The 26,211-nt window shown below is 38.7% G+C and overlaps 1 protein-coding gene across 2 annotated transcripts in view; it reads right to left on the bottom strand.

Moving 5' to 3' along the window:
- Positions 1 to 6,752: 6,752 nt before the first annotated feature.
- Positions 6,753 to 26,211, bottom strand: part of LOC129771352 (uncharacterized) — a 59,309-nt gene continuing 39,850 nt past the window's right edge. For both annotated transcript variants that reach the window (XR_008742349.1, XM_055774903.1), the window contains exons 2-3: positions 7,013 to 7,189; positions 6,753 to 6,944 (exon numbers count right to left, since the gene is read on the bottom strand). Coding sequence is in view for 1 of the 2 variants with exons in the window: in XM_055774903.1 (XP_055630878.1) it covers positions 6,840 to 6,944; positions 7,013 to 7,189 (282 nt within the window). In the remaining variant the exon portion in view is untranslated. The remainder of the gene's footprint in view (positions 6,945 to 7,012; positions 7,190 to 26,211) is intronic.

The raw sequence follows: 26,211 nt of genomic DNA, 5'->3' as shown, positions 1-26,211 counted from the left end.
GCTCGGTAGCCTTATTGCCAGCCAGGATAAAAAGCTCCATTTTCGGTCAAACCTGCGCAGCATAGCAAGCAAGTGCGCATGGCCGTTATCGCTGATAGTAAACAATCAACAAGTAGTACAGCTGGTTTCACGTGTCTGCCGGTCGTACACGTGCTTTCGAGCACGCAGTTCAGTTGTTTACCTCCAGTCAGCTGATTGTAAAGCATGCGCCCTGGCGGCAACTTTATCCATAAACAAACGCCATTTTCGACCAAATTTGTTTGTAAACAAGCGAAGTGGTGTACCTGTTGCGCTTAGCGTCTTTATCGGTTGGTATACAGATAAGGGAAGAAAACATGGGCCGAGGGGGATGTTGTCTAGCGATAACCTTCCACGCAAGCATGCGTTTGTTGATTGATGTGTCGGTTGACTTCGTTATATCGTCAGATACAGGGAAAAATTATGAGCTAAGGATAGATGTGTTTTTTCAGAATGATTTATAATAAACCGAAAAATCACCCAATTGGGGAGTACATGAAATCGGGGTATCAAAAAAATTTATGCTGAATGTCTTAAAATTGGATGAAACGTCGAGATTCACCGTCATCTCAAAAACATTATTGTTGTCAAAAATCGACTGCCAAAAAGTAAATTTTTTACGAGAAATTTTTGGTTGAGATTGCAGTAGTTCTCGACGTTTCATGCAATTCTAAGATATTTGACATCGATTTTTTTAAACGATTTAACGATTTTGTATGATTTTTAGGTTTTTAAAAAACATAAATTTTGACTTCTGTGACACTAGCGAATGAAGTCCGAACAAACTAATATTTTGCGTAGGGTGTATTATCGTGCAAATCAACAAGTTTCGTATGAAAAATCGAGATAACTATTTTCATTGACACCCTAAACCATACGTTTTGTCTCGTATTCCGAAAAAACGATCAAGTCCCAGAGAGTCGATTTTTGACAAAAACATTTTTTCGAGATGACAGGAGAATTCGACGATTCATGCTATTTGAAGACATTTGGCATCAATTTTTTTTGAAAACCCCAATTTCATGATGTGAATATTCCTTGCTTTCATTCGTTGAATAGCGATTCCTCATGTTTCGAGCCACTTACCATAATCTTTCCATTGGCATTTCTCGTGGCAAACCTCGTCAATGAGCACGTTTTTCCCTTTGACCAAGTTTTGACGTAGGACTACGTCTAACCGGAAGATATAGGGGGTGAAATGGAAATCTAGGCACTGAACAAGTAGGAAAAAATGCAAGATTTGGAACGCTTATAACTCGAGCATTTCTCAATAGATCGCAAAGGTTTTTGCATCAATTGATAGGAAATATATCTACGCATCTATCATAACGAATAACATTTCATTTTTCTTGAGATAAATAATTGAATAATTGTGAAATATCAAGCATTGTCCAAATACACTATGTGCCCATTTTTGATTGGTCCATTTTGTGCTCCTCAAATCGTACCTACCAAAACGGGCAACCAGAGCAGCAGCGAAATAGAATGAAGCACGATTGGGAAGGAAAAAGAAAAAAATGAGGGAAACATTGGTCGCAGTCTCACACATGCGTAATTCTCGAGCCAGCCAGTCAGCTTAAAAATCCCCTCTCCGCTGCCGTAACGATCATTCTCATCCGAACCGTACACCACATCGTTTCGCATCACCTCACATCAACAAACCAACACAAGCAGCCATGGTTGGATATGGCAAAGGAGGAAAAGTGAAGGGAAAGGCAAAATCCCGCTCGAACCGTGGTGGTCTGCAATTTCCCGTAGGTGTATCCGCCAATTGCACCGGAAAAGGTAGCTAGGTCGAGCGCGTTAGTACCTGTGTACCAGTCCACCTAGCCGGCGTTATATAGTTTCGGCCGCCGGAGTGATCGAGTTGGCTGGCAAAGCTGCTCGCGACGATAAGAAAACCTGCATTCGGAACATAACACATTCGGTTCGGCGGACATCAAGACAACAGGCAGTTGCAGCGAATGGCGAGTGGCAAACGCAATCGCAAAACGGCATCAGGTAGCAGAAGAAAAAAGTTTGTTCTTTATACAAACTGCTTTGGTGGCAAATCCAGAACAAGGCGGCATCAAGGGCGTTCGAAATGGTTTTTTTTCAAAACCACGAGTACTAAGTTTTCTAAATTGGAACCATTCCATAAAACAAGGCGCTTTTCAGGGCCATTAAACCTTCCAAAAAAGAGTTTAGGAAATAAAGTTCAATGCTTTCTAAAACATTATCCAAAATAATAATAAAACACAAATTGATGTTTTCATAATTTGTTTGCCAGGATTTGATGAGTATGTGAATTTGGCAGTTGTTCTGAGCTTATTGATAGTTGGGGACTTTCCTGATTATTCAATTTTCACCAATTCTTAAATTGTTTCCAGATTGAAAGTACAGTAATCTACAATTAGTTCGACATTTAGCTAATTGGACGGACATGTAATGTGACTTATTTAGTTGGACATTTTTGTAAACATAGAGATCCAAATTATGATCCCACATTGAAAGTCGACACTGTACCACTGTCATCGCAAATGTTCAATTACAGGTTAAAATTACCTCCAATCCGGCACTGAGTGGTGGTAATGCGACGTGCCATTGAATGTAATCTACTGTAAAATATGTCACAAGCTGGATGGGAAGAAATTTTCCAACTGTGAAAGCTGTGGCGAGTGACAACAAATCGCTAAACAGGAAGGTTTAGCCGAACAAGATGGGATTATCGATTGATAACAAAAACACAACACCAAAGGTTCTTTTCAGAACCATTAACATATTCATAAAGAGTAAACAGTAAACTAATCCATTTTTCAGGTAGATAGGTAGGTATTCACGTAGGTGAAGAAAATAAAACAATATATTTAAAATATATATTTAACAAAAGCTGTCCCCTTTGCATAGTCCTACGTCACTCCGGTTATGTCCCCGACATTACCCACCCGTATTTTTAAATTGATTTTCAAGGGCTAAATACGTTTGAAGACACAGTGGTGATGGAAATTTTGATTGGCAAGTGATCACTATCGTTGAGGTCCTGGATTACATTCCACTTGCAATCTAACGATAGTTAATTCGAGCAAAGCGAGAGGTCAAGAGCACTTGGGTTAGCAGGAGGTTTAGATATACGTGATGTTTCCCCAGTGCTAAAAACGGTTATATTGAAGCTGTTACAAAGGTCATATATCAACAATGAACGGTTGTCGTCGTACTGTTCCCCCCTAGGCAGTTCCGTGAGAGTTGATGTCTCCCAAGATCAATCGTGGCTCAGGAAAGAGTGAGCACATGTCAACAACTTGCTTGCGGCTAACCGCAGCTCTCGGGGGTCAATACAAGCTGACAATACAGAGGTCTCTGCCTCTGATGTTTGCATGACAAGCAACACCTTCGATCCCTCCAATAGGTGGAAGGTCAATTCGAAAAAATGAGTGGCACTTATTGATCCCCAATAGCACCCCTCCGTATCTGTCATCACGTTCCGAGCGTATAATATTAAAATCGTGGAAATAGAGATCATCTCGCGAAGAAAGACAAGTTTCGGACAGAAAAAAAGGATAATTGAAGTCATGAACTAAAAATTTGAATGTATCCAATTTAGGGATGAGACTACGACAATTCCACTGTAAGACAGTGATATCTCCGACCTCTCAATTTAAATTAGACATCAAGAGAGATAATCATTGAAAGGTGGGGCCATGTTTGCATCAATCGCTGCAAAATTGGCTTTAATCCTGGAAGCATTGAGATGATAATGATTCTGATGAAGTCGAAAACGTTAAAACACGTTAAGATTTGATTCACAATAACAGTCACCTTTATTAATCCTGATTGGGAAGTTGAACTGGACGGAAAAAACAGGGATAGTTGAGGTTTTTGATGTTCCCTCGAGTGCTGGGTCTTTGATGTCCCCTCGAGTGCTGATGTCACCTCGAGTGCGAAGGTGAACTATTCCCACGGAAGCCAGGAGGGACTTGATTTTGCTTGTCCGCCGCACTCGATATTTGAGGCAAGCTAACCGGAGGTATCACGGATGGGACTTGTCGTTGAACTTGGGGAGTAGACACATTTCTGCGCCGAGGATTCTCTTTGAAAATGAACGATGTTCCCTCGTTGTCCGCTTTCATTTCGTCAACTGGAAGCGAAGCTAAGATATTTTTTGTTGGTAATGGTTGTTGTTGTTGAGCCAGTGGAGAAGCGCCCTTCAAAATATTCGCGAAAGTGAGTTTCGAGCGTTCCTTTAAAGAGCGCTTCTGTTTATCCCAGCGACTCTTGTAAGTTTCACTAGCTGAGAGCACGTGTGGTGATCCCCCGCAATATGGACAGTTATTCTCAGTCGTACTGCAGGGATTCCCCATATGTTGCTCTCCGCAAGTGGCATAGCGCTCCTTGTTGGCGCGATAAACTGCTGTATGACCAACTGTCTTGCATTTGTTGCAGGTCATGGGCTTTGGCACAAGGAGTCGCACCGGCAGCCTCGATATGTCCACCGTAATGTAGTCAGGGTGAGCGGAGCCATCAAAAGTGACTCGAAACGAGTCGGATGGCGTAAATTTCTTATTTTCACCTTCCTGGGTGACTTTTCCAAGTTGGCGACATTCCAAGGTCTTGACTTCTATCGAAGGAAGCCTCTTGAACCTGCCAACTCTCATACTTTGTATCGTTTAGCACGTCAGACCCGTTTCAGATATAACGCCACCAATAACGTAGAATGGGAGGGAATGAAAACTCGATATTCGAGGTTGAAATGTTTACCAGTAGCAATCTCGTTCGCGTCCTCTCGGTTGAACACGACAACTCGCAGTCTGTTCGGTCTTTCTTTACAAACGGAAACAGAGGTGTATCTTTTCAGATCTGTCATAATCTGAACGGCCCTCAGGACTTTAACATAAGGTTTGGGCCGGAAAAAAACAACCCAAGTACCAGTGCCAGGTGCATTGTCCGGATAAAACATGACACGGGGAGCGGATACAATAGGAGAGAAATTCGAGGACGAGGGTTGAGTGGAGACCGTTACATCAGAGGGGGGAAGTGATATCGATGATTGGGTGGAAGTATTGGAGTAATCAGGGGAGAGGTTTGCAATCTTTTTGTTTTTTTGAGGGAGACTTGGTAGTAGAAGTATCTTTGGATATTGGCGTACTTTTGGGGGACTTACGACTTCCTGGTTGAGCAAGCGAGAGGGTGTCTGAAATGTCCATGTCTAGACCCCTACCATCATTTTTCCGCCAATTTACGACTGGTTTGCCGATCGTTTTTCTTCTAAAATGACTCATCAAATTCAGAGGGGGCATGTCATCGACGTCAAAGTCGTCATTTTTTAACTTTGCAAACCATTTACGTGATGTAGACCTTCTCCATACACGTCGCAACTGTCCCGGGCTGCTTTTACAGCTCTTTGACCTAAATGAAAAGCAAAGATGAGCAGGTGTGGAAAATATTGATTTTTGCCTCCTGGGTATTCCATTTCTAAGCCTCAAAACTTATAAAAAGTTGGATGACTCAAACATATATTTAATTTAGTTTTGTAGAGCAGAAAGAGTTCTATCGAATGAAGACTTACCCTTTGTCAAACAGCAAACAAATTGTTGTGAAATAAAAGAAATATAAAAAACCTATGAACTTATACTCTGATAAGACAGATAAAACCATTGATCCGAGAATATACAAAATTAGGTGACCCAACAAACGGATTTGTGAGTTTCTCGGATGTGCTTGTCTGGGGAATCACCCAGCGTAGCTGTCCTGATGCAGGAACGTCTTACCTCGTGCTCGGTGATGGTGAAAAGTGAAGTGAAGGGCCAACGGTTGCTGCGCAACGGTTTATGCGGTGTCGGATTTCTACACCGCCATTATGTCAACACAGTTGAGTGTACGCCTGCGGTTAATATATATTTGAGAGAATACGTGTTGAAATCAGTCGTACTCTTATAGGGTACCACACAGGATTTTACCCTAAATTAAGTTCCACGGTGGTTCAGTTACGTTTTGGTCAAATCCAACCAGCTGTCGTGCTACATGGTATGAAGAGTCCATGGAGTCCAGTTCATCTCAATAAAGCTGAATTGTCTTCGTCCCACAGAGAGTTATTGGGCGATAATGAAGTGGAAGTTGGAGATGAAGAGAGCAGTCACCAGTTGTCTGATAGAGAATAGGTAGAACCAGCTGGCCGAGACGTGACTGGAGAAGGTGTGCGCCGGCTGATGAGCAGTATCAACAGTTAAGTGAGAAAATTTCTTCGAAACATCGATGAGTGGTTTGTTTTAATTTTTTTCATTGAACGTCATGCTTAGAAAGCGTACGAGGTTACGAAAAAATACGCATTAGGAGTTGCTTCATTTTAAATTATCTAAGCTTTAGTATCGATAATCTAGTGACCAGGGATCTTGCGTAGTCATTTTTTTGTATAAATCTGTCAACATGCCTGTTGCAGTGCGTCTGATCGAGTTTCTCACGATTGTGACGTTGTTTATTCTGATCCTAACGGGAACTATGCTGCTTTTCGTTGCCGACAAAGTGATCCTATTGATAGGAATATTTGTGAAGGTTGGTGCGACTTTAAGTGGTATTATTTTTCACGAAAAAAAAATTCTCATATCGTTCCTCAGCCTGTAGTGGAATTGATTCAACTGACACTGATGATGATGGAGTATCTATTCTACTGGAGCGTAGGTCATTTGGTATCAATACTGTCGACATTAGGATCATGCGGTGGAGGAGTTCCTCATGATGAATAAATTGGCTGTGTGGTTGCGAAAATCAGTTTATTTTGTATTGTGTATTATTTAATAATAACAAGATCATATTTATTGTTGAATATATGTTTTATCAGAAAAGATGTGCTAAGAAGTTAATTTCTCAAAATAGTTCAACGCGCAGGAATATATGTTGTGGAACAGCTTCACTAGGTTCGGTAATGCGGTAGGATACTTCTCGTTCAAAATGATCTGTGAATGGGATGAATATGTTATCATCAAAGGTTGGGTCACAATTATTTGCACCTGGTTGCACTTACCAGAAACACAACACACACGAACAGCGGCAAGAGCAGTCTGATGATGGTACCGATTATCCATGTAGCCACATACCACAAAACGATTACGGAAATGATGAAGACAATACATGAACAGAGTTCGTTGAGGTTTTGAAAATGCTGCTCGAACAGCTTGTAGAAGGCCACCTTGAGGGTGTGCTGAAAAAAATAATGTTAAATGGTTAATCTGTTTTTGATTATTTTATGACTATTTGGATTATTCATAAGTATTCTGACATTTAAATGTTTGAAAGAAAATTTGGAATTACACATTTCTATTGGAAATTAAATTATGATTTATCAATTGACAAGCGGTTGTAAGTGAGATCTCATCAACGCTTTTAACAGTTATTACAGAAGAAGACCTTCTGCATTTGCCACGTTTTGTTCCGTAATTTTGTATTGTCAGTTAGTCTCCGAGATTATGTGATTCGAATTCGCTGTACTTTTCTTGTTTAGTCATGGCCGAAAACCAAACAAAATTTTCAAGAAAATCAAATTACCTTAAAGGGATTGAGCAGTTAGAATCTATACGGAAGCTTTTGCAAATATATATATATATATATATATATATATATATATATATATATATATATATATATATATATATATATATATATATATATATATATATAAGTTAACGCAAGCAACATCATTTTCCCCACAGCAACAGAACCGATCACTGTGGAACAGTTTATCAGTAGCATCAATTCGCAAACGCAAGCGAAACAACAATTTAGGACACCAACGTAAAACACCGATTCGGACTCTGTACCTGACGCGACAACGGACTGGATAGAATGTGCAGCGTAAGGGCTTTAGGTAAATGGCTAGGCTTCATGATGTAAAATTGACAATAATAAAATCAGTCTAACTTGTGCTCTCTGTGAAACCGGTCTTTCCTTTCTTTTTAAAAACTCTTCGATATCCTCATGTAACTTAATTGGCGCAGTCGGTAGGATTGCTCGTTCAAATGTTCACGCGTAGATCCAATTCGCGAAAGTGATTTCCCACGCGAACGAATATCGAGTGGCTGACGATTGGAGAACTACAACGGACGCACGAGTGATACCTTTTTATCAAGTAAGTAATTAGATCTTAGTCAAATTAACAATCATCTAATCGGAGTGATACAAAGCTTACCTGAGACAAAAAAAGCTGTATCCATATCCATAAAATATAATAAAAAACTACTAATTCAGAGAGACGAGCCCGGGTAACACCGTAAGCGACTCTCTTTATATCACAAAAGTGAACTACTAATCTAAAACAAAACCAAACGTTAAATCAGACAAAAAAAAATCTAGCAAATCTAACAAGAGTGATTTAATTTTTACCTTGGAGTGCTTTGTGAATAATCGCGAAAACAATGAACCCAAACAGTTTTAACATATCCCCTGAATTACCGAGGAGCAATACCTCAGCACAGGAGGAAAATTTAAATGAACACGAAGAAGCCGCCAGAATTGCTCAAACAGCGGTAATGTTCGACAAGGCGGAGAAAATCCTAAAGGCGATGCAAACGCCCCAGGCAATCCGCGAATTGCCGCAATTCGACGGTAACCCCGTCAAATTACACTGCTTCATTAGAGCAGTGGAAAATCTGTTGCCCTTTTTAGAAACTCTTAAAGGGACACCCTTCGAGCAAGTATGGCTTCAATCCATACGCTCGAAAGTAACCGGAGATGCGGACCGAGTTTTAGAAACATACGGGACACCGCTAATCTGGGAAGAAATTAAAGCTAACCTGATAGCTTACTATAACGACAAGCGTGATTCTGTCACGCTTACCCGCGAATTGTTCCAACTGCAACAAGCTGGAACAATAGAAGATTTTTATAGTTCGGTTCATCAATTGCTTTCGCTTTTGATAAACCATACAAATATTTCAACATTCGATCTCAACTTGAGAACGGACAGAATCTCGACACACCAGGAGAATGCTCTTCAAGTGTTTTTAGCAGGACTAAAAGAGCCCATCGGCGGGAACGTAAGAGCCCGCCAACCAAAAAAATTAAAAGAAGCTTTCGATGCTTCTATTGAAGAGAGAAACTATCAAAATAAATGCGGTCTTAATAAGATGGAAACTACAAATCGATTCCAAAAACCGATTGTTGTAGCACCACCTCCCCCACCAAGGCAAAAGAACTGGAATAATTTTAATCATTACCAAAGAGCCCAGTATCAGCCTCAAACGAATCATTTTAATCCACAGCAAAATTTTTCGAGATTACAAATGAATCCTTTTAATCAACGGCAAAATTTTCAAAGACCTCAAATGAATCAATTCCACACACCTTACCAACAACATCAGAACCAAAGCTTTCTAAATCAACCGCAAGTTCCTCCGCGAAACGTATTCGCCCCAAGACCAGTTCAGATGCCGAAGCCTACTCCCATGGATGTAGACCCTTCAATAAGATCTAATAAAATAAACTATATGAATAGACCTCGGAGAGCAATCAATTACCACGAAGGCACAAATATGTCTGATCCTTACGGCCCGTACGAAGGACCAAATTGTGAATACGAGACCTATGATGAAGAAAATTATGAGCAGGATAATTATCACAATGAATCGATGGCTAGTACATCTTTTCAACCTGTGGTAACCAATCAGGAAGAGAGTGTCGAAGAAAATACCACTTCCACTGATGAACTGAATTTTCAGATAATTACGGCCCAAGAAACTCCTCCGTAAACAATTTTATACCGTACATACAAATCAATACCACTAAAGGACCACTGAAGTTTTTGATCGATACGGGAGCGAACAAAAACTACATTAGTCCGAAACATGTCAATTTGGACAAATGCAAGTTCACCAAACCTGTAAAGGTAACGAACGTTAACGGTTCGCAAAATATAGATCAATTCGTAAATTTCAACCCCTTTTCCACAATACCAGGATCAAAAAAACAAATATTTTACATATTCGACTTCCACAAATTTTTCGATGGTCTCATAGGATACGAGACCTTACGTGAACTAAAAGTCAACATATTAACAGATCAAAATGAGTTGAAATTCCCCACTGGCGTACTGAAAATGTTTCGAAAATATCCAAATTCGGCAATAATCCAGTTAAATTCCAATGAGACAAAAATTGTGAATTTACCAACTATCATCAATAATGGAGAATTTTATTTGGAAGATGACATTTTTCTCTCTAAGGACATTATCATACACTCTGGTATCTACAATTCAAAAGATAGCCATGCTTTTTTCACTGTATCAAACATATCAAAAAGCCCTTCAAAAGTATTAATAAAACGTCCTCTAGATGTTGAACTTAACAATTTTTCCTTAGAGGAACCGAACCAAGATTATGTAACTCAATTTGGCAGGACACCCATTTTCGATCAATTGAGAGTTGATCATCTGAACAAAGAAGAAAAATCTAACCTAATGAAAGTGATTGCAGATTATGAGAGTATATTTTATGTAGAAGGCGAACAACTGACCTTCACCAACGCGATTAGACATAAAATTTCCACAAAAGACGATATACCGATTCACACGAAATCTTATCGCTACCCTTTCTGCCATAGAGAGGAAGTTCAGCGACAGATTTCGAAAATGCTTGATCAAGGCATTATAAGACCTTCAAGTAGCCCTTGGACTTCACCAGTCTGGATAGTCCCAAAAAAGATGGACGCATCCGGCCAGAAGAAATGGCGACTTGTCATTGATTATCGTAAGCTGAATGAGAAAACGATCGATGATCGTTATCCCATTCCTAATATTAACGACATTCTTGATAAGCTTGGCCGTTGCATTTATTTTTCAACACTTGATTTGGCATCTGGATTTCACCAGATCGAAGTGGATAAGAGTGACATCGAAAAAACTGCGTTTAGTGTCGAAAACGGACACTACGAGTTGTTAAGAATGCCATTCGGTTTGAAAAATGCTCCATCAACGTTTCAACGCGTGATGGATAACGTTTTGAGAGAGCACATTGGTGTCCGATGTCTTGTGTACATGGACGATATCATCGTGTTCTCTACCAGCCTAAAGGAACACCTTGACAACCTAAAGAAAATTTTTGATAGTCTTAGAAAATTCAATATGAAGGTGCAACTCGATAAAAGCGAGTTTCTTCACAAAGAAGTAGCCTTTCTAGGCCACATCGTAACTCGTGAAGGAGTAAAGCCAAATCCCGAAAAAATGGAAATCATCAGAAAATGGCCACTTCCGAAGAATGAAAAAGAACTAAGAGGATTCTTAGGAATTTTAGGCTATTACCGCAAGTTTATTCGAGACTTTGCGAAAATAGCCAAACCACTTACAAAAACGTTGAGAAAAGGAGAAGCTATCACTCACACTAAGGATTTCGTAGATGCCTTTGAGCGATGTCGAAATATTCTTACATCGAGTGATATATTACAGTACCCGAATTTCGACAAACCATTTATTTTGACAACAGACGCCTCCAATTTCGCAGTTGGAGCCGTTTTGTCACAGGGGCAAATTGGCAGTGACAAACCAATTGCCTTTGCTTCTCGAACGCTGAATAAGTCAGAAGAAAACTATTCCGCAATCGAGAAAGAACTTTTGGCGATCGTGTGGGCATGTAAATACTTCCGTCCTTATCTTTACGGAAGAAAATTTACTCTATACACCGATCATAAACCTCTCACATATAGCTTAAACCTTAAAAACTCAAATAGCAGACTCATTCATTGGCGCCTCTATTTAGAAGAATTTGATTACGAGATTAAATACAGACCTGGAAAGCAGAACATCGTAGCCGATAGTCTTTCCAGAGTACGAGAGGAAATCAACCTCAATGAAGCGGAAGAAAACTCTTCTTCCACATCTGAAAGCGACACTTCGTCAGACGGAGCCACGGCCCACTCTGCTGATACCGACGATTCTGACTTTATCCCAGGCACAGAAAAACCATTAAACGAGTTCTGTAATCAGATTGTTCTAAAAATCGGACCCAACGAAGAAGAAACCTATGAAGAAATATTTCCACGAGTTTTCCGACGAAAAATTACGAAATTGATATTTGGAGTTCCATACCTAATTAAAATGTTTAAAGATTACATTGATCCCAAAAGATCAAACTGCATCCTTTGCCCGGAAAAGTTGATACAGACGATTCAAATCGTCTATAGAAACTACTTCAGTAGAGGCAAACCTTTCAAAATTTATTTTTCTCAAAAAATTCTCATAGATCTGAAAACGGCCGAGGAACAAAATATTGTTATAGAACAAACCCACGAAAATGGACATAGAGGGGTATGGGAAAATAATAGACAAATAGCAAACAGGTACTATTTCCCAGCAATGAAAAGAAAAATACGACAGTTTGTAAGGCTCTGTCGCATTTGTAATAAAAATAAATACGAGAGGCATCCATACAAAATCATGCTCGGACCCACTCCGGACCCAAAAAAGCCTTTAGATTTAATACATCTAGATATATTCTTAAAACAACCTAATATATTCCTTTCCTTTTTAGATAAATTCTCGAGATACGCTACATTGATTCCCATCAAATCTAGGAACATTCAAGATGTACGTAAAGGATTAACTAAATACTTTTCCATTTATGGTACCCCAAATTTGATCGTTACTGACAACGAACCTTCAATGAAATCCATCGAAATTAAAACTCTTCTGGAAAACTTAAAAATAGACATCCATTTCACTCCTCCAAACCATAGTTCAAGTAATGGTACAGTGGAGAGGTTTCACTCAACTTTGGGCGAAATCTATCGTTGTACTAAGCATAATTATCCCGACATAAACGAAAAAGAAGTTTTTAGAATAGCTTGCACCATATACAACAACACAGTCCACTCTACCACAAAAACCAAACCCCGGGAAATATTCTACGGAATAAGGGATGGAGAGGAAAGGCCTCTTGATATGGAAAAGATTTTAGAAAACAGAAACAAATTCTACAATGAAATTATTGTACAATCAGATAAAACTAAAAATAAAAATTTGGGTTACCATAATAAGAAGAGAGAACACCCACCGGTTCTTCGAGAGGAAGAAACCGTATATAATAGAAGACAAGGAATAAGGAACAAAGGAAAAGAAATGTATTTCCCAGTCAAAGTTGTCCAAGATAAAGGTAGAACGTTTCTGGACCACTCTGGCAGAGAAATACACAAAGAAAATATTCGGCGAAAATGAAACCATACAAATTATTTTTCTAAATTATAGATGTTGCGGAGCCAACTTCTAAAACTAATTACGCTGACGTTCATCACGACCTCATCATCGAGAACGATACAAATACATGACCTGACCAGAAACCCAGGACTAGTGACGTTACAGACCGGAAACGTACTAATTAAGACTGGACGTCACAGGATATATCACACAATAGACTTGGAAGACTATAGACCATTACTAAACAACATCGCTATCACTATCGACGGACTTAAAATATTCACAGACTTCAGCGACGTTTATATCACATTACAGTCCAAATTTAAGAAAGCCCAAAACACGTATATGAAATTGTTACCAAATAGAAGAAACAAGAGAGGAGCATTCAATTTTCTAGGCTCAGCCATAAAGGCGATTACAGGCAATTTAGATGAAGAAGATCGAATCCAAATAGATAACGATATAAATGACTTAAAACGAGGCAACCAAGAACTTATAAGACAAAATAATATTCAAGTAACTATCAACAAACATCTAGGAAAACGTATAAACAAATTAATAGATTCCGTTAATGAACAACAAAGAATAATCAAGCAACAAATTATATCAGCCAGACAATCTCTAATCACCAACAAACTTGTCAATCAAAATTTCACAGCAATCCGACAGGCATTTAAAATTTCTTATCATGTCGACCTAATACAAGAACACCTAGACTCAATTTTCGAAGTTATACAACTTGCAAAAATAAATATCATTTCTAAGAATTTTCTAGAAGCAGAAGAACTAAAGTTTATCTCAGATAAGTTAGAAGAACAAAATATTACCATTCTACATCCAGACCAAGCATACGATTACCTAGACATCAGAGCCCTCTTCAAGGAATCCATCCTCTACTTCATCATCGGCGTCCCGCAGATTTTACCACATCCATTCACCAGTCTTCTCCTAGAACCACTTCTAATCAACGGTCAAATCATCAAACTCCCTTGGCATAAAGCAGCAATCTACGGAAACTCCACCTATTTCATCAAAGGCAGTTGCCAAAGTATCGGCGAAAATTCCATTTGCGAAGAAGATAAATTAGACGATACCTCAGACGACAGATGCTTCTCCAAAATCATACGAGGCTCCCCAGGAAAATGCACCTTTACGAACTATCGGAATACAACCAACATAAAACGATTGACAGACAACCATATCATCATCATAATCACAACAGTCACACTATCAAGCGACTGTCTACATAACAACAGAGTTTTAACAGGAACGATGCTGTTGTTTTTCGAGAACTGTACAATCTTACTGAACAACAAAACTTTTAGCTCCATTACGTTTCCATCGAGAATTATCCCAACAATAGTGCCTCTGGATGGCGTGAAAATTGAACAAAACGAATTCGAGCAGAACCTGGACTTTCACACATTAAAGAAATTACATTTCCAAAACCGAGAACAACTGGAGATAATTAAAACCCGATATTTCATCCAAACATCAACAAGTTTGGGCCTCTCATCTATATGCTTCATTATAGGCTTGATCGTCATAGTTTACCATTGGTACCAGAAGAAAAGGACACCCAATGAAGAAAAACCAAACATCAGTTCAGCAGACAACCATCATCCCAACACAATTGTATCGGGACGATCCAAACTTGATGAGGGAGTAGTTAACGCAAGCAACATCATTTTCCCCACAGCAACAGAACCGATCACTGTGGAACAGTTTATCGGTAGCATCAATTCGCAAACGCAAGCGAAACAACAATTTAGGACACCAACGTAAAACACCGATTCGGACTCTGTACCTGACGCGACAACGGACTGGATAGAATGTGCAGCGTAAGGGCTTTAGGTAAATGGCTAGGCTTCATGATGTAAAATTGACAATAATAAAATCAGTCTAACTTGTGCTCTCTGTGAAACCGGTCTTTCCTTTCTTTTTAAAAACTCTTCGATATCCTCATGTAACTTAATTTATATATATATATATATATATATATATATATATATATATATATATATATATATTGAAAAAAATCGAGGATGGTGATGGTATCAATCTATAACATAAAAAATAAAATGTCAATTTTGGCGTTTGCGTCACTTTCACGGCAGAGGAGGTGTTTCCTGATTTATTATTCATATTCTAGCATTTGTCCTGATTTTTATAAGATATCCAATTTTGTAGACAAATCATAATCAGGGTCTTATAATTTCGCTTCAATTGACACATCCTCACTCACTAATGAGCCTATCGTCTTTCAATTTGCTGCAAACTAAAGCTTTCTAAAAGTAATGCTACTTTCTCTTTACGCTAAATAAAAAGAATATCACTTGACCTCTGAACAGTCTTGTTTCGTTTCACGCTTCCACACTGGAGCGAAGTTATCAAATAGTCAAATGAAAATGAAACTGTCTTATATATTATATGAATGAAAATTTCGTTTAAGTTCGAACCGTATTCACCGATTGTAATGTAAATGACGATGTGGAAGGATGTGCAGTATTCCAGCAGGCATAATCAGTTGCTGGCGTTGGTAATAAGACTAATATGCCCTTATATTCCTCTTTTGGTTCCACTTTTTTTGGAATGGCAGTCCGGGAAAATCCAGTTTGGAAAAATGAAATCGAATGAAACATTCAATTGAAAGCAACGGTCGTCCGTTGCATAGGAAATTGAAACAGACATATAGTCAAATCATAATGAATTCGAGCAGTTTCAATCTTCAAGAGGAAGTGTTTGCTTTCAAATTCAAAGGAAATGACAGCAATAAAGAAAGAAATTGAAGAATCGATGTTTCGGGTGAGTAGAGAATACTCACAATCGAAAATAATTCCGGCTAAAGAGAAAGGCAAAGGATTAAAAAAAATCATCTTCTTGTTTCGAAATCGTCAAGCCCTTATGTTAATTAGTTTAATAATTTATGTATTTTCTTTTTGAATAAAAGTTTTTTGATGTTGGATTACGTCTATCGGGATCATATTGGGGTACAAAGTGGAGAACGAAAAATCTGCCGCATCGTGAAAATAGTCCAATTTCAAGCGTTCATTGCTCAAGCATTTGATGGTGGATTTTTGAGATATTTGCATCAATCGTGTTAAGCATTTTTTAATAATTTAAAACAATGAAAAAATTTATATATTTTATGAAACTAACCACCAAACAATTGAAAAATTTCAAGCATTATCCGCACGAAAATTCCGCGTTCTGATTGGTCAATTGGCACAAGGCATCTGTGCTCTCCCAGCTGCTCATTCAATACAAAAACGAGATTGTGCAATTAAGTATGCGTTTGGTTTGATTTTCTGCTACGGCAAATTCCACGTTTTGATTAGACCAATTTGCTCTTCTCTTAGTTCTTATCTCATTCTTCTTCGGCATCTTTTATCGTGCATCATCTAACGACTTATCACCATTCTTCTGTCATCATCGCTCGAAAGAATGCTCAACAATCAAACTAATCGCCCCTTTTCAGGACCATCAAATTATTATCAAAGAGTCAACGATGGAACTTTTCAAACATTCAGAATCAATTTGCTATAAAACTTAACGTAATCCACTCTCTGATGTGACTGTCGCCACTCAACCCTTATCCTCGAATTTATCTCCTATTGTGTCCGCTCCCCGTGTCAGTGTTTATCCGGACAATGCACCTGGCGCTGGTCCTTGGGTTGCTTTTTTCTGGCCCAAACTTAATGGCAAAGCCCTAAAGGTCGTTCAGATTATGACAGATCTGAAAAGATACACCTCTGTTACCGAAATTTGTAAAGTAAGACCGAACAAACTGCGAGTTGTCGTGTCTAACCGATAGGACGCGAACGAGATTGTTACTGATAAACATTTAAATCACGAATGTCGAGTTTTCATTCCCTCCCATAACGTATAAATTGATGGCGTTCTATCTGAAACGGGTCCACCGTTTCGACGCCGTCCGACTCGTTTCGAGTCACTTTTGCTGGTTCCGCCTTCCCTGATTACGTTATGCCAACAAAGAGCGCTGTGCCACTTGCGGAGAACAACATGTGGGCGAATACTGCAGTGCGACTGAGCATAAGTGTCCATATTGCGGGGGAATCCTACACGTGCTTTCAGCTTGTGAAATTTACAAGAGTCGTTGAAATAAACAGAAGCGCTCTTTGAAGGAACACTCGAAACGCACTTTCGCGGATATTTTGAAGGGCGCTTCTCCACTGACTTAACAACAACAACCAATCCCCACACACAATGTCTTCTCCACGTTGCCAGATGACGAAATGGAAGCGAACAAGCTAACGAGGGTACACCATTTATTTTCCAAGAGAATTCCCGGCGCAAAAATGTGACCACTCCTAAAGTTCAACGACAAGTCCCATCGGTGATACCCCTGTTAGCTTGCTTAAAATATAGAGTGTAGTAGACAAGTAAAATCAGGTTCCTCCTGGCTTCCGTGAGAATAGTTCACCTTCCAACGATCTAGCACTCGAGGGAACATAAAAAATTCCAACTGTCTCTGTTTTTCGGTCCAGTTGAACTCCCCAATCGGGATTTATAATGTTGTCTGTCATTTTGGATCAAATCTTCGCGTGGAACTCTTGCGTTTCATACATCATGAAAGCATTCAATCGGAAGCATCAATTATCTCCGGCGTTATTGCGCATGATATTTGAATCCGTCCAGAAATATCCTGTTATCATACAGAACAGCCATCACAGAATCACCTCTGGAATTTTCACCGCAAGACCATCCGAGAAATACGTTAAATAAATAGATTTAAGTATTTTGTTCATAATCGTAGCTGTGACAGGTGTCCTGATTTTCAACTCCGACCAGATGGTATTCCTACTCTTGTCGTATACTATAATATCTGGACGGTTGTGCTGCGGGATCCCAGTACAGCTCGAAACGTTCAAGGTCTGCTAGGTCAGTTTTGCTCCACTTGACTACCCCAAAACTGAAGGCCAGCAGGGGAACCGCGAATGCTTTGATTGTGCGTATTTCGTTCTCCGCGTTGAGCAAAGTCTTTAGGACACAGTTCACTCGACTCAAGAACTTGTGTCTCAGCTCCGTCTTGATGTCGGAGTGGCGAATCCCAATGAGCTGTTGGAATCCAAGGTATTTGTAAGATTCACCACCACCATATCTTCTATCAACACGCCGTAGCCTCCGGATTCGGTGGATTGCAGACGGACACAGCGGCAATTGTCGAGGCCGAACTCCATGCAGATTTCACTGTTCATTTCTTCGACAACCCGGATATCTACACCTAAACGCTGACGTGAATCAGCGTATGCCTTGAGATCGTCCATGTAAAAGGTATGGGTCACTTCTTCGTGGGCGCCGTCACCATACCTTATTTTATAGCCATGACCGTTTCTATTGAGCGTCCTACTGAGGGTGTTCAGTGCCAGACAAAACCAAAGCGGGCTTGAAAAGTCGCCTTGAAATATCTCCCTCTTTATCGGCAGCGTTCTAGACTGCTCCACTGCCTCATCGCATGCTGCAGGAACCTAATGACAGTTTGATCAATTTTATAGAGCTCTAATACCCGGACGAGAAATGAGTGAGGTATGGAGCCATAAGCCTTCGTATAGTCAATATAGGCCATACTATATGAGTATATCGGCCATATGGGTGTGGCGGTTATGATGCTGCTTAATATTTTGTACATACTTGATGTGCACCATATCGGTCTGTACATTGATGGGTTCGATGTGTTGCGATCTTCTAGGAGGAGAAAGGTGACGCTAAAGGTGGCGAATTCAGGTAGGTTGTGTGGGTCACGTAGCGTCTTGTTGAAAACCTCAGCTATCTTTGGATGTGCCACGGTCAACTTCTTGTACCAGAAGCACAGAACACCATCGGGATCTGGAGTTACCCAGTTCCTCAGGTACCGCGAGGATTCGCGGACATCGTTCTCCGATAATGATAACTGCTGTCTCTCCAATTTCACCACAACTCTCCTCCTTCCGTCTTATTCACATTTGCCCGTTGCTATGCTGTAGTGGGGTTCGCCAAATACCAGCTCAGAAGTTCGTGATGTAGCTTATATCTGGAAAATACTGTAGCTCAGCTTGTTGCCTCCACTGGTGCTAATGATTCGATAATTTGAAGCAGTTTGCAGTTTGGAACTTGGTATTACACCATGCACTTTTTGTGATGACTTGTTCCCTGGAGTTTCCGAAAACATTCGTTAGATTGCACTGGTTTTTCTTACTGTTTTTCAGAAGGACCTGAAATAATTTGAAATGGAGGATCACCGAAACTTTCTTGTGTTGTTACGTAAGTATGTAAAGAACTTGTCTCACCTTTCTTGATGTTAGAACACACAAAGCATTATAAGCATTATAACGACAACAACAAAATTATAAGCATTATAACGACAACAACGGTTAACGGTTGGACTCAGCGTCCGCTGGATGTTTTAATTTTCAATGGCCACACCGCCAATGACAGTTCCATACAAAACACGAGTCGTTTGTCGACCGTCCCGGTGGTTCTTATGTACCAAACAGAATTTTCCGAAACTCGTAGGGCTGCCACCGCCTCATTTTCTACGATGTAATCCGTCATGCTGTATGTTCCATTTCTGATGGGGCATCTCATGCGGGGGACCAGTTGTTGCAGGTAAAATCCGTAAACGTTGGTCGTGCTCAGCAACAATTCACACACGTTCGGATGTATTAAATCACTAATAAAAGGTTTACAATTGTTGGGTGCATTGTAATCACATTTGCTGAACGAAATCGAGACCACCCATCCTTTGGGAAAGCTTTCGTGGAGAGTGATTTCACCACTGACCAGAGCGTTGGTTCGATTGTGCTGTGTTACTCGAAATTCGGATGCGGTGATCGGAAGATTTCGTTGTGCCTAACATTGGCCTACACGATTCAGAACGATACGTTTCTTGGTATTCATTTCCACGCCCGCGGTTCTGAAGACATCGAATAAGACCATTGTGCTTCCCATCGCAATACATAGAATTACCACTAATGAACACAATATTTTTCCTTCCATTGCAATCGACCAATAAGGAAGTGATAGTAACTGTAAGTGAGTTATGCTTTGAAGTGTTGTCGGGGAATATACCAACTGCAACACTTAGTTCCATAATCGACTACAAATATGCTTATTATGGTTAATTACCCAACGGATGAACTGATTTGGTTATTTGATTTTGGAGATGGATGTCCATTATCGCAGCCATTATTTACGCTATGCAAACACAATTAACGTTCAAAATTGGCTCGCCAATTTAAGCAGAATTTTTCGGTTATGGTTTCATAATTCAAGATTTCAAGTTTATGATAATAATGCTATGGGATCGTTAATGATATGATTATATTCATTACCTCATCATTCTTTGAATTTCGTTCATTTATTTGGTTCAAATTGAAGTAAATGCTCTTTTTTGATGTCATATTAATTATATTCATTTAAAGTTTCACTAAAAAAAAGAGTAGGGTAGGGCGGGGCTAGCTGGTCATAGGGGTAAGTAAATCAGTGACGATAACTTGGAGTCTGAGCATCCAAAAAATTAGCGATCTATGGATGAAAAATAGAGAATTGCTGATGCAATAAAATAAGCAAAATTGGAAAAACTTTTAATTAAGTAGGTTAAAAATACGAACATGATGCGGATTTTTCCAAAAATTAGTTATGAAAATGGTTGATAATCATGAAAAAAATCGGTTCTAATGTAAAACAATAGTTTATTGTATGTATTAGTTGTAAATGTTAATGGAAATCGCTTTTTAAAATTATTTTTATTGAATTTTTATGAAGATTCTTTTCTATATATTTAGAGGGGCTAGTTGGTCACACAAATTGCTCGTTTGAGAGCGACGCATTCAAAATTTTCAGGTGCGACGTTTCATTACGCATGCTATAAACAAATATAGAAAGCATATGTTCTACTGCTAAACCCAGTGTATTTGAAACGAGACAACCTGATACCAACTACCGCACAAACCACTTGCAGTATAATTGTCATATTTATATTTTTTTGCTGTAAAATTCTCATTAAATATAATAAACGTCCACATTGAATATCAGAACTCACAATAATGCATCGAGTAATGTAGCATACCTGGAGGTTATTTCAATACACTTTGGGACGAATGGTACGAATGTCATCAAAACCTAAGCGGTGCGGACTCGATCCACTTCAGTTTCAAGCAAATTCATGCATTTTTTCAAGCCATTTCTTGCAATAAATTCTCAGACCAACAGAGATGCCAGATTTACTGATATGTTTGTAAATTTACAGACATATCTGTAAAATACTTTTTATTTTTGTCGCAGACTTTTTGGATATAACAATATTTCACAGGTTTTTGAAAAATGAAGGGCTCTATCCATCACATCAAAAATATTTGATTCGCCGTATGACATTTTTCCATAGTTTTAATACATAAAAAGCTTTTATATTTAGCTTATATCAATACACATGACGATAAACCTATTTTCATTAATCATTCATTAACACTGCCGTCTGGCGTAACCACAGTGGTTACGTGCGCAAACTAGCATTTAACCGCCGGTGTCACCACAGTGGTTACGTACGCAAAATAGGTCGCATCGCAGTGATGTCGTGAGAATAGTATCGCTCAGTGGCCGACGACAGTATTTCAGTATTTTTTGCATTCTGTTAGTGTTTTGTATGGTAACAATAACTTGTACACGTCAACGTTTTTTATGATTTCATAAGTACTTTTGCCCTGACATCATTGCAGACGAAAGAGACGATACGATTCTTCGCGATGAATGAAAAATTGCATTAATTTACGTATACATTTACTATACTATATTTCGACTTTTCATGACAGTGGGGTAACAGAGTCGAGAATCTATGAGAAATGTAATTGTTGTGAATTTTTGCAAAAAGTCTTTTTGGATGAAAGGGGAAAAATGAAGGGGAAAGTCAAGCTATCATAATCTGATTAACGTGGGTATACCCTTTCGATCATCTAAATCAGTAGCCATTTAAATTCATTTATTGCATTTTTACATAACCAAACGACATACTCGATATTATGATATCCTGGACCACAATTACATAAATTGTTAGTAGTGAGACCTACACGATAAAAACATGAATTGAGCACGAATTGATTGGACAACATACAATATAATATAAAATTAATGCCTATTATCGGTAAATGGAGAATAATCCATCTTACGCATTAACTCACATTATGAGCTAACCCCAGAATTTAGGCAAATAGATTGCTCGTTGTGTCGAGGAGGATGCTAGTGGATAGTGCAATCGAAAGAAAACATACCCAATTAAATCGTCAAATTGTTAACTTTTTTTTTTACTATATTCACTGCTCATGTTTGAAGCGAAAAAAAAGTTCTGGATAAATTTCCTGTCTAATGATATATAACACAACATATGTCGCAATAACCATTTTGAGTAATATGCGTTTGAAAACTCTTAATAAATCGTTACATTTATCGTAGAGTGATCCCCTTATATAGAAATCAAAGACATAGTCCTATGTCAATATAGCGTCCTCTAGCCCTAAGCCATGAAAACAATAAAAGTGGATGGGTCTGGGCCTAGGGGCACGGACGGGATCTTGACATAGGACTGTGATTGTGTGTAGTAATTGCATTTGAATTGAGTTTTTTCATTGCTCAAAATCTGTAATTTTTTCTCTTTCGATATTGTTTGTAATAAATTTACATTGAATATTCTATATCGGTTCGGCATCGAAAAAAAAAATTTGACTTTCTAAATTTCCTTTACTTTTCCTAGGAAGATTTTCGAGGATCAAACAATCAAAACATAGAGTGTTTTGGGGCACCCCTAAATTATGTGCGATTGAGCTGAAACTTTGCACAGATCATTTTTTGGACCAATAAACAAAATGATCATGGTCGGTTCTTTAAATTCGATAATTATTTTTTTCCATACCTTCATTGCCTCTTAGGCTCAAAAGGTCGATTTTCGGCCAAAAATGATAACACAAGATCTCGACGTTTCATACATTTTTAAGTTATTTGGCATTGAAAAAAATCGATTTTCCAAATTTCTTTTACTCCCTCCTTGGAAGATTTTCGAGGATCAAAAAATCAAAATTTTGAGCGCTTTGAGGCACCCCTAAATCATGTCCGATCGAGCTGAAACTTTGCACAGATCATTTTTTAGTGTTATTAATAACAAAAACTGCTTTGTAGCCTTGAAGCGTGCCTGCGAAGAGTTGGATTCATGAAGTGCATACCGAAGCGCCTGAGACTCAACACTGCAGTAGCCTTGAGGGCTCAATAAATTAAATCAAATCTCTTGGTGAAGCAACTTGTTGTTGATTAAACGCTAAAAACACCGGTCTCATCTGTCCCTACCTGTACTCTGCAATCTGTACCGTACTGAATCTGTACCAAATTCTAAAAAATAACTTACCAGAAAAATCTGTGCTTGTGGCAACACTGGCGTAAAAATAAAGTTAGGAGAAAAACAAGGTGATTTTCGTAATCTACGTTTTATTTTCTATTTTTCTACATAATCGTCGTAACGTTCGATTTTTCATAGCGTGGCACGAGTTTTTCTATTTCGGGCACGAAGTGCGTAGCGTCCAACTTTTTGAAGTACGATGCTTCGCTTCGGTAATTACTAATTACTAAGGTGTGAGGTTTGCGATGGAGTTTTCGCTGCTCTTCTGACTCAATAGTAAGTGTGGTACAAAAATACACAGCGCTTTGCATTAGACGATATTAAAACCAGCACATCGTATGATTTAATCCAGTTCCACATTGGATTAGAAGTTGCGAACGAAATAATCACTGCGATTCGATGCTGACTGGTCGCTGGCAGGAGAAAAACTGTGTAATGGAAATTTCAAATGCTCTGCTTCTACGCTTTCGTCATGTGTTTTATAAAAACGAGAATTTTTCAAATTTGGTACCCAGCGAAAGAGTCATATATAATTGGATGAACAGAACTGCTGCTTTTACCAAAAAATGCGGCCCCGTTCAGTCCGGCAGAAGAAAATGGGTTTGGGAAAGAAGAGCATCGCCTTGGCGAGCTAGCGAGACCATTCTCATGTCTCTTAGCAATCACAACTAAATGAACTTCTTCTTCTTCTTCTTCTTGAATTATAGATTACTTTATATATTACTTCAAAAGTTTGCAGTTCATTCGAGGATCTTGAAATGGATCTCCGAGCGTACACCAGTTTTATACAGATTTGTGATTTTATTAGCCTGTTTTCAAAGCAATTTTTAAGCTATTGAAACAAGTTCTCAGGTTAATAATTATTAAGCATAAAACTCTCAGACATTATATCTTTTGGATAACATGATTGCAATTCATTTCGTTCAGCTGGAGAAGAATTATTAACGCTCAACGAGGGATCGATTTCTCCTCGGAAATACCCAACAAAAATAATATCCGCTCCCCACCAATTAAAATCATCGATCGATTGTGGCATTCGTCAACAAATGATATTGAAACTCCTGCTTTCATCAAAGAACGTCGTTTTTTGATATGATGGAATATTCTCTACACCATATCAAACATTTAATTTTCTCACATTTCAATTTCATGGATTTGATAACCATAACTAATGTCACCATTTGTAAACAGTCTGTATCGAATTGTCACCCACACTTCGTTTTTCGGTGAAGGCTCCAGCTGCAAAAAGGAAATGGCATTGGGAGGAAAATGCATAGCTTAAGCGAACGAGCGAAACCATCTTCTCATCTGATCGCTGACTGACTGATATTGAATCAGAGAGGTTTTAAACTCTAAAGGGCCAATATAAACAACTTCAATCAAAAATTCTTCTCCAACTGCCTTGACAAAGACACTTCATTGACGTTCGAGGCTCCTCAGCAAACCGTGTCCGCTTTCAGTACTATCAAACGAAGATCTGTTGATTTTCCCGTCACTTTTCAATCACAACTAAGTGGAATTTCGAGTATGCATCAGCTTATATACGATTTTTATGATTTCAATAGCAATTGAAAACATTCAAAGCAATTTTTAAGCTATTGAAAAAAGTTTTCGAAACAATAATTAATAATCACAATACTCTTAGCCATTTCATCTTTCGAATAAAGTGAATACACTACCACTTAGTTTAGCTAAAAAAGAATTATTGACGCTCAAAGGAGGAATCGGTTTTTCCTCGAAACTACCCAGCACAAATAACACCCCCTTCCCCTCCCACTATTTGGAATCATCGATTGATTGAAGCTTTCATCAACAAATTATATTAAAACTCCTGCTTTCATCAAAGAATATGGTTTCTTTCATATGGTGGAATAATCTCTACACAATATCGAACATTTCATTTTCTCCGCAATCAAATCCATAACCAATTTCACCATTTGTAAACAATCTGTATCGGATTGTCATCCACACTTCGTTTTTCGTTAAGAGCTCCGTTCGCTCCTGCTGCAGAAAAGAAATTGGATTGGGAGAGAAGAGTATAGTGTTCAAGCGAGTGAGACAGACCATTTTCCCGTAACTTTCTAATCACTACTAAATGGGTTTCCTAGCCGGCGCCAGCTTGTACATATATTTGTGTGATTTCAATAGTCTGTTTTAGAAGCAATTTTTTAGCTATTGAAACAAGTTTCCGGGTCAATAATTTAAAAGAATATATAGACATTCTTTGTTCCGAATGAAGTAGCTATCATACCATTTCGTTCAGTCGATAAAGAAGTAATAACGCTCGAAATTATGTTGTTCCGGCGTAACGCTCCCGTTTTCAAAACTTTGAACTTACACCCCGCCATTTTGGAGAAGGTAAATAAAAACTAACATATTAAAAAAAAATCACAATATAAAAGAATGTAGAAACCATTTTCAAGACTTTCTGAGTGACCCGATACTTTCTGTTGCGGTCTATAGATTGATGATAGCCTTGGAGTATAAAATTAAATACTAGTAAATTTGCTGGTGATGTCCGGCTGATTGATTATCTGATAGTTATCAAGGTTTGGAAAAGTCTCCACAACATTTGGTAACTTGTCGATCGCTACAATCAAGATTGTGTGAAGCCAGTTTACGCCGAATTATGCACAAAATTTGGTGTACGCTGTGGTTTAAAGGTGTT

Source organism: Toxorhynchites rutilus, chromosome 2, assembly GCF_029784135.1.
Source record: "Toxorhynchites rutilus septentrionalis strain SRP chromosome 2, ASM2978413v1, whole genome shotgun sequence".
Lineage (NCBI taxonomy): Eukaryota > Metazoa > Arthropoda > Insecta > Diptera > Culicidae > Toxorhynchites > Toxorhynchites rutilus.
The sequence above is the reverse complement of the archived record's forward strand: the minus strand, read 5'-3'. Positions and strand labels throughout refer to the sequence as shown.